Source organism: Castor canadensis, chromosome 5 (genome assembly GCF_047511655.1).
Source record: "Castor canadensis chromosome 5, mCasCan1.hap1v2, whole genome shotgun sequence".
NCBI classification, from domain to species: domain Eukaryota; kingdom Metazoa; phylum Chordata; class Mammalia; order Rodentia; family Castoridae; genus Castor; species Castor canadensis.
Window position 1 is genome coordinate 46,825,426 of NC_133390.1, and position 10,117 is coordinate 46,835,542.

At 36.3% G+C, this 10,117-nt stretch overlaps 1 protein-coding gene across 1 annotated transcript; it reads left to right on the forward strand.

The window, feature by feature from the left end:
- Positions 1-8,265: 8,265 nt before the first annotated feature.
- Positions 8,266-9,243, forward strand: LOC109703280 (olfactory receptor 5H8-like). Its single transcript, XM_020188413.2, has one exon. The coding sequence runs from the start codon at positions 8,302-8,304 to the stop codon at positions 9,241-9,243; it is 942 nt and encodes a 313-aa protein (XP_020044002.2). The 5' UTR covers positions 8,266-8,301.
- Positions 9,244-10,117: the final 874 nt, after the last annotated feature.

A 10,117-nucleotide genomic window follows, 5' to 3' on the forward strand; every position in this document is an offset into this window, starting at 1 on the left:
GACTGTTTTGTTTTCTTGAGGCTTCCTGTACTTGAATGGGCAGAGTTTTCTCTAGATTTGGGAAATTTTCTGTTATTGTTTGTTGAATATATTAGGAATTCCTTTTGCTTGCACCTCTTCTCCTTCTTCAATGCCCATGATTCTCAGGTTTGGATTTTTAATGGAGTCAGTGAGTTCTTGCCCATTCCTTTCACAGGATTTTTATTGTCTGACTAATAGTTCTTCAGTTTTTCCTTTAATTACCATTTCATCTTCAATTTCTGAAATTCTGTCTTCTGTTTATTCTATTCTGTTGGAATGGCTTCCCATTTTGTTTTGTATTTCTGTGTCATTCTTTTTTCTGAGGTTTTCCATATTGTGTGTCACTTTCTCTTTAATATTGTCAATTCTCATCCTTAATTCATTTATCTCTGTTTATGTTGTTCTCTATTTCATTTTGGTGTTTACTTAAGGCTCCTATGATTTAATTTATTTGTTTTTGTGTTTTCTCATATTCTTTATTTTTGTTGTCTTGGAATTTCTTGATTGCTTTCTGTACATTTTGGGTGACCATGTCTAGTAACATCTCTATGCAATTCTCATTGATTACTTGCAGGATTTCTTTTTTCAGGCTGTTCTTGTGGGCTTCATTGGTTCCTTGGTGTAGTTTATCTTTGTTTTGTTGGAGTCTGGATCAGGGTATCCATTTTCATCATTTCCCTCTGAATCCTGTACTAATTTATTTTTGTGGTGAGAATGGCTTCCATCCCTTATTCATCTTCCTATATTTCCAATCAGTATTGTTTCTGTCCCTGGACTATGTGTAATTTAGTATTAGCTGATTTACATAATAATACCAACAAAACCAAGAAAGAAGGAGAAACAGAGAAAGAAAAAGAAAGAGAAAAGAAAGAAAAAAAGTACAAGAAAAAAAAAAAGGAGAACCAAAGAAAACAACAGAGAGAGAGGGGGTGGATGATCAAACAGCAAACCAGACAGCCAAATCCTTAAAGAAAGGCAAAAAAAAAAAAAAAAATCACCAGTTCTGAAACAATAGAATTACAATCTTAGTTGTTCTGGTGTTAATCCTTTAGCATCCAGTCCTGTCTGTCTTGTCTCCTAGGCAGGTTTGTAGCCCTCCTGTGGTGGATGGCAGGCTTGCAGGATGGAGGCTTGGCAGAGTGTCGATTTGGCAGGCCTGCTGTGCGGGGGCCTGGTGAAGCAGCTATCTGGCAAGTCTGCAGAGCTGGGGTCTGGTGGCCTGAGTGGTGGGGGCCCATGTGAAGCTGGGTTCTGGTGGGCCCAATGGGCAGGGAGAATGGCAGAGTGAAGTGGCAACTCAGTGGTCCTATGGGGTGGGGGCTTGGTGGGCAGGCTGTTCTTTTAGTAAATCATGGTGTGGAGGAGTTTCCATGAGCTAGGGGTTCAGAGTGCTGAAGTTTTGGCTCTCCCTGGTGCTTTATCTCAGGCAAGTGTGTCTCCAGCATCTCAGCTGTGTCCCTGATTCACGGAGCTCATGCAATCTGCAGCTGTGTCCCAGTCACCATCTTGGATCCTCTTAATGTGGTCTTTATTTGCATTTCCTTTTTGACCATGGATGGTGTGCATTTCTTCTTGTGCTTTTTTGGCCATTTGGACTTCTTCCTTTGAAAAGCTCTATTCAGTTCATTGGTCCATTTCTTCATTGGGTCATTGATTTTTTTCAGAGTTTAGCTTTTTGAGCTCCCTGTATGTTCTGTTCTGGTAATTAATCCCTCATTAGATGTATAGCTGGCAAACATTTTCTCCCATCCTGTGGACAGCCTTTCCATTTAGAAACTTTTTTTTGTTGTGCAGAAGCTTTTTAATTGCATGTCCATCATTTCTCTCAGTTGCTGAGCCATTTGAATTATATTGAGGGAGCCATTGCACATGCCTATTGCTTCCAGTGTATTCCCCATGTATTCCTCGCTTCTTGCACTAGATTCAGTTTCAGGTCCTATAGTAAATTCCTTAATCCACAGTTAGTTGATATCTATACAGGGTGAAAGATATAGATACAGTTTCAGTATTCTTCAGGCAGACATCCAGTCTTCCCAGCAACATTTGTTGAAGAGATTGTCTTTTCTCCATCATTTGTTTTTTGTATCTTTGTCAAAATAAGGTAGGCATAGCTGCATGGATTAATATCCAGGTATTCTATTCTTTCCACTGGTATTCATATCTGATTTTGTGCCAGGACCATGATGTTTTTATTACTATTGCTTTGTAATATAGTTTGAAGTCGAGTATTGTGATACCTCCAGCATTGCTCTTTTTGCTAAGTATTGCCTTGGCTATTTGTAGTCTCTTGTGTTTCCAAATGAACTTTAGGGTAGATTTTTTCATATCTGTGATGAATGTCATTGGAAGTTTGATGGGAATTATGTTGAATATGTAGATTGCTTTTGGTAATATAGCCATATTCACTACTTTGGTTCTACCAATCTATAAGCATGGGAGATCTTACCATCTTCTGTAGTCTTCTTTGATTTCTTTTTTCAATGGTTTATAGTGCTCCTTGCAGAGGTCTTTCACATCCTTTGTAAATTGATTTCATATCCTGCTACTTTGCTGTATGTTTATAGTGTCTAGGAGGTCTTTGGTGAAGTTTCTGCAGTCTTTTAGGTATAATATCATGTCATCTGCAAATAAGTATAGTTTTACTTCTTCCCTTCCTATTTGTATTCATTTTACAAATTCATTTTTTCCTTCTATTCTTATTGTTCTGGCCAGGAATTCCAAGACTATGTTGAGTAAGAGTGGAAGGAGTAGACAACTTTGTCTCATTCTTAAATTTAGAGGAAATGGTTTCAGCTTATCCCATTTAGTATGATGTTGGCTATAGGCTTGTCATACATTACCTTTATTATGTTGAGTACATTCCTTCTATTCTTAGTTTCATCAGAGGTTTTATCATAAAAAGATGTTGAATTTTACTGAGAGTTTTTTGTGCATCTATTGAGATGATCAAGTGAGTTTTATTTTTTCTTCTGTTCATTTTTTTATATTAGTTTTTTTTCTTTTATTTATATGTGCATACAATGTTTGGGTCATTTCTCCACCCTTCCAACCACCACCTCCCTTACCCCCTGCTTCCTCTCCCCCTCTCCTTTGCTACCAGGCAGAAACTATTTTGCCCTTATCTCTAATTTTGTTGAAGAGAGAGTATAAGCAGTAATAGGAAGGACCAAGGGTTTTTGCTAGTTGAGATAAGGGTAGATATACTGGGAGTTGACTCACATTGCTTTCCTGTGCATGTATGTTACCATCTAAATTAATTCTTCTTGAACTAACCTTTTCTCTAGTTCCTGGTTCCCTTCTATTGGCCTCTGTTGCTTTAAAGTATCTGCATTAGTTTCTCTCCATTGAGGGCAACAAATGCTATCTAGTTTTTTATGCTGTATTACATTTAATGATTTACATATGTTGACTCATCCCTGCATCACTGGAATGAAACCAACCTGACCATGGTATATGACCTTTTGGATATGATGGTGAATTCAGTTTGTCAGTATTTTCTACAGATTTTTGCATTTATTTTCAATAAAAAGATTAGCTTGTAATTCTCTTTTCTTGTTGTGTCCTTGTCTGCTTTAGAGATGAGTATAATACTGGCTTCTTAGAATGAGTTTTTCAGTGTTCCTTCCCTTTCTATTAGGGAACCACTTAAGGAGTGTTGGTATTAGCTCCTATTTAAATGTGTGGTAGAATTCAGCAGAGAATCTGTGAAGACCTGGACTTTTCCTTTTTGGGAGACTCTATTGCTACTTCAATTTCATTGCATGTTATAGATCTGTTTAGATGATTAATATCTTCTTGGTTCAATTTTTAATGGTATTATGCATCTAAAAATTTATCCATTTCTTCTAGATTTTTCAATTTATTTGAATATACATTTTCAAAGTAGTACTTGAAGAGTCTCTGAATTTCCTTAGTGTTTGTTGTTACTTCCACTTTTTCACTTGTAATTTTATTAGTTTGGGTCTTTTCCCTCTTCATTTTAGTTAAGATTTGTCAGGGGTTTGTCAATCTTGTTTAGTTTTTTCAAAGAACCACCTTTTGCTTTTTTGGATTCTTTACATGGTTTTTTGATCTCTGTTTCATTGATTCAACTCTTGTTTTGTTAATTTCTCTCCTGCTTAGTTGAGACTTGCTTTGTGACCTAAGATATTGCCTATTTTGGAGAAAGTTCTCTGGATTGCTGAGAAGAATGTATTTTGTGCTGTTGCAGGATCTGATACACTGTAGACCTCTGTCAGGTCCATTACATCTGTGATGTCATTTAATTCTAGAATTTCTTTGTAGATTCTTTATCTGGATGACCTATGTATTGGTGATAGAGGATTATTAAAATTAGTAATTGTTATTTCCTTCAGAGGTATTGCTCCTTTTGTTAGTATGAAGTGACCTTCTTTGTCTCTTCTTACTAATTTAGGTTTGAAGACTACTTTATCTGATATAAGTATTGCTACTCCTACCTGTTTTCCTGGACCATTTGCTTGGTAAGTCTTACACCCTTTCACCCTAAGGCAATGTTTGTTTTTGTCTGTAAGGTGGGTTTTTTGTAAAGAGCACATTTTTGTGTTTTCCATTTTAATCCAGTTTGCCAATCGGTGTCTTTGATAAGGCAGTTGAGTCCATTAAGATGCAGTGTTAATATTGAGAGGTATGAGGTGATTCCTGTCATTTATTTGTTTTTGTTGAGGATTTGTGTGTGCAGCTAATTTTATGGTACTCTCTGATTACTTGTCTTGAGGTTTAATATTTCATGGTTATGTTTGCTTTCATCTTATTTGTGCAGCATGTTTTTCAGAAATTTCTGTAGTGGTGGTTTGGTGGCCATATATTGTTTTAGTTTTTATTTATCGTGGAAGACTTTATTCAGAATCTCCATCAATTTTGAATGTCAGTTTTGTTGGGTAGAGTATCCTAGGACTGAAATTGTTTTTTTGTTTTTTTTTTTCAGTGCTTGAAATACCTTGCTCCATACCCTTCTTGCTTTTAAGGTTTCTGTTGAGAAATCTGCTATTATTTTGATGGAATACCATTATATGGTTATTTGATTTTTCTATCTTATAGTCTTCAATATTCTTTACTTTTTCTCTGTGCTAGTTGTTTTAGGTATAATATGTCATGGAGAAGTTCTATTTTTGGTCATGTCTGTTTGGTATTCTGGATCCTTCCTATACCATAATGGGCATTTCTTTCGCACAATTTTGGAAGTTTTCTGCTGTTATTTTGTTGAATATATTATGCATACTTTTGGTTTGGCCCTCTTCTCTTTCTTCAATGCCCTAATTGCAGATTTCATCTTTTGGTGGAATCTCATAGTCATTGTGTATTCTTTTCCCTGCTCTTGAGTATTTTGTCTAATAATTTTTCTTTATTATCTATTTTATCTTCAAGCTTTGAAATTCTCTCTTTTACTTGTCCTGGTCTGCTGGAGTGGCTTTCAACTGTATTTTTATTTGATTTAAGGAAATTTTTATTACCAGAATTTCTGTTTGATTATTTTTTCTGAGTCTTTCTATATTTTTTTAAAGTCCTCTTTCATATCTTGTGCTGTCTTCTCTATTTCTTAGCTCTTTTTAAATAATATCCTAATTTCATTTTGAGTTTCCTTAAAATGCTGTTAAGTGCATTTAGTTGTTTGTCTTTTCAAGTATTTTATCTGTATTCACTTGATATTCTTTGAATTGTTTTTAATATTTTCTTTAAGTTCCTCTTTAATTTCCTCTTTAAGCTCCTTTTAAAGTCCCTCATTAAGCTACCCTTTAAGCTCCTTAAACATTATTATCATCATTCTATTGGCATCAGCTACTCTGGATTAATTTCCTTCAATTTGCCAAATTATCTATTGAGATATCATTAGTCTTTTGAGAAGCTGTTTTTCACTGGCTTCTTCTTCTTCCCATGTATCTATTTTGTGCTTTGCTCCTCTATTATTGATCAGCAAGTTGGGGGTTTTAATCACCTGTTATCTTTACCTTGACTTAATTTCTATACTGTATCTGGCTTATTCACTAGCTAGGTTGTTGTACTATTTCTGTTCCTTGCCTTAGAAGTAAATTCAGCAGTAACAAATTCACAAATTCAATGCCAGTCCAGTTAGTTATATAATATATAGAAAACTTCATAGTGATATTATCTATAAACAGTGGGTATTGGAGGGAATGACATCTGTGTGGATATAGATACTTACATCATTAAAAAGATGGCATTAGAGGAAGTGGCATAGAGTGGGTATGGGGTAAGAGAGGCAAAGGGTGTGAGTTGTGGGGGCCACAAGGTAATACGGCCCTAAGATGTGTTAAGGTGCAGTTCAGTTATTGTGTGGGAAGGTGCAATTGTTAGAGATTGCAGAGGGATATGCAAGATTGGGGTAAGGTGTAAAGTTGGTATTGTAGCTGTTCAGTGAGTGGGAGTGTGGAAGAGGTAGGGTAGTGGGGTGAAATGTAGGGTGAGGTGATAAGAGGAGGGTGAAGATAGGAGGGGAGAATGGAAGAAAAGAAAAGGAAAAAAGGGGAAAGAAAGAAAAGTGGGTGAAGATAGGGCTAAGCAAATTGATATTAAGACAGAATGGTAGAAGGAAATAGGTGACAATAGACTTTAGTACCAAAAAGGGAAAGAAAATGAAGACAGTGAAAATAAAGATAGAGTAAAAATAAAAATACTAAATAAAAAAATGAAAAATATCAGTTCACTGAAATTTCTGGACTTTTCCCTCTGATTTCAAATCCAGGTGCTGGCACTTTTGACAGGAGCTTTCTCAATGTCTCTGTCTCTTCTCAAGGTTGATATGCTAGGCTGTGAGGCATGTATTTTGCCCCTCCTTATTGAAAGCTTTGGGGGGAGGTGGCTCAGGGATTTTGAGCCTAGTTATTCCTTGGTGGGATGCAGGCTGTTTCTCTGAAATGGTCCAGCCAGGAGTGGGTTTGTGAGCAGTTGCTGGTCACTTTTGCTCACAGGGCAAGATACACTTTTTGTTCACTCACTTTTCAGCTCACTACCAGATTCTCCAGCATGGTAAAATGTGCTGCTGATTTCACCAGTCAGTAAGTGTGTCCCTCCACTGCTACTTAAGCTTTGGCAGCAAAGGGTTAACCCCATACCCAACAGGAAATGACAGCTCAGCATTGTGCCCCATTCCTACTCCTCCCATGAATTAAGTTTAGCAATCTGTCCTTCAGTCACTCTGGGAGGTCAGTTCAGAATTTCACCCCACTTCCACCAGATACAGGTGAATTTTGCCATCTCTTTATCTCCAGTTTTGTTCAAGGTGGTGCAATTTCCCCACCAGCTGCGCTGAACTATTTGGTTCCTTTGAGAGCAAGTGATGTGTTCCACTCATCTGACAGGGTCACAGATTATTCTAATGGAATTGGGTTAGTTCCAGCAGGGTGCAGGTAGGTTGGGTCCAAGGTTTGTGTCCACGTAATATACTGGTCAAGGATGTCACAGATTGTAGCTCAATTCTAGTTCTGTAGTCTTCTGCTTTTTCCAAAAAGAAAAAAGGAAGTGAGAACAGAGGGGGTAAAATAGAAGAAGAAAAAGGGAGAAATGGCTTTTCCCCAGGCAAACCAGTGGGTTTGCTGGTCCCAGCTTGTGGCAGGACCTACCAAGCTATTATGTGCAATTAAAATTTTTTGTAAGGGTTGAACATTGAATTTTATGTGGTACTGTAGTTAGCTAAAAATCAGTCACCTGATTCTTTCTATCACAACTCAGAAGTAGTTTTCTGAAAACGTGGAGCTTAGGGTATCTGCATTCTTTACCTATCCACCATCTTGGAATCCTCCCCCACCCATAGCCTTTTTTCAACAAGAACAATTATTTAAAAGATAGCTTATATGCTATGATCTGCCCTAAATGTTTCAGTTCATGACTATTGCCTGATATATATACTTTAAGGTCCTTCACAAGATTTTCAACTTATTTTATAGTTCTGGACATACAAAGATCTTTTTTCTTCCTGAACTTGTACCCATATAGCATAATTAGGATTTTTCTAGTACAATCAACAGTAGTTATATGAATTTAGCACATCCTTAAATGGCTTTCAATTTCCCCTAAATCTATTTATTTCTAAGCATTCAGTGAATTGAGATAATTTCATTTCTCTCTTCCTTTCAACCTTCCTCAATGTTTTCCATCAATCTTATAATAATAAATATAGAGGATATTCATATAAATGTATGGTTTTATTTTAATTCCACTCCAACAGCTTTCAGCTTATAAATACATAAATAATGTTAATTTTATATTTATTTATTTTTATTTCAGGAGACATCTAATGAGGACATGGAAAAGGAAAATGCAACTTGTGTGACAAAGTTTGTTCTCACAGGACTTACACAACAACCAGAGTGGAAAATGCCCCTGTTCCTGGTGTTCTTGGTAATATATCTCTTCACCATTGTAGGGAACCTTGGTCTCATTGCTGTCATCTGGAATGATCCTCATCTGCACATTCCCATGTACTTATTCCTTGGGAGTTTAGCCTTTGTGGATGCTTGTTTATCATCCACAGTTACACCAAAAATGCTGGTCACCTTGTTAGCCAAAAACAAGGTGATCTCTCTCTCTGAATGTCTAGTACAATTTTTTTCATTTGGAATCAGTGCAACAACAGAATGTTTTCTCTTAGCAGCTATGTCTTATGATCGTTATGTAGCCATATGTAAACCTTTACTTTATCCAGTGATTATGAATAATCGATTATGTACTTGTCTAATAGTCCTAACATTTATAGGTGGCTTTCTTCATGCTATCATTCATCAATACTTTTTAGTCAGATTAAATTTCTGTAACTCCAAAATATATCACTTTTATTGTGATATTTTACCATTGTTAAAGAATTCTTGTACTTATCCTTCTATTAGTTTTCTTCTGGTATATTTTTTGGCTGGTTCCGTTCAAGCATTCAGCTTTGTGACAATTCTTGCCTCTTATACATTTGTTATCTTTGCAATCATAAAAAAGAAATCTGTCAAAGACTTAAAGAAAGCCTTTTCCACTTGTGGAGCCCACCTATTTTCTGTATCTTTATACTTTGGTACTCTTCTCTTTATGTATGTGCGTCCTGCATCTGCACAAAGAGATGATCAAGATATTATGGATTCCCTAGTTTATACTGTCATAATTCCTGTTTTAAACCCAATTATCTACAGTCTGAGAAATAGGCAAGTCACAAATTCACTGAAAAAAAACTTGAAAGGAAATGTCTGGGGTTATTTTTCTTAACAAAACAGAAATTCATTAACGTTAGATTGGGCAATATTTTATTTTGGTAAATATTTCTGCAACTACAAAATTTTTTATTTAAAAAAAAACTTAAAATGTTGTAAAAGTTTTCTTTGTTTTAGCATATGGTCTTTGTTTAGCCTAGGCTGATTTCAAACTTGCTGTGTAGCCAAGATTGATCTGTAATTTAAGATCCTCTTACATCTACCTCTCCATTGGCAGGATGATAGGATGCACCACCACATCTAGTTAAGGGCCAAGCATTTGATTCATATGTAGGTATTGCAAGGATGGGCTAGAAGTATGGTATTATGTGGTGGTCAGAGTCCTGTTCCTGGTTTTAGAAGTCCTTTGTTTTTGATGTAAACATCCTGGCTTTGAGGACTGGGTGGCCAGTTTATCCTAGGCACTGCTACATTCCTTTTGTTGTTGGTGGTGATGGTACCACAACCTTGCACAACCATCCTGGTATGTCTTGATTCACAACTTCTGGAGATTTTTTACCTTCTGATTTTTCTGTTTCTCCCTCTTCCCTTCTGTACACTAACATTGCATTTTCTATGCCTGTGCTCAATCTGGGTAGCAGAAGACCCAATTCAATCTTACCCAGAAGTTCTTCTGACTCCCTTCAGTGCTCCTCACAGCTTGCATCCCAGTTTGTTTTTTACAATGGAATCATTAATAGCCTAAAAATTCCATTTAATAGTTTTACATGTCATTCAAAAACATAGGATTTTTTTTGCAGTACTGGGGTTTGAACTCAGGACTTCAAATTTACTAGGCAGGTGCTCTACCACTTGAGTCTTTCTGATAACCCATAAAAGTAAATTTAAATAACTATTCAGGAACTGCCACAATAATTGAAAAGAAAAGT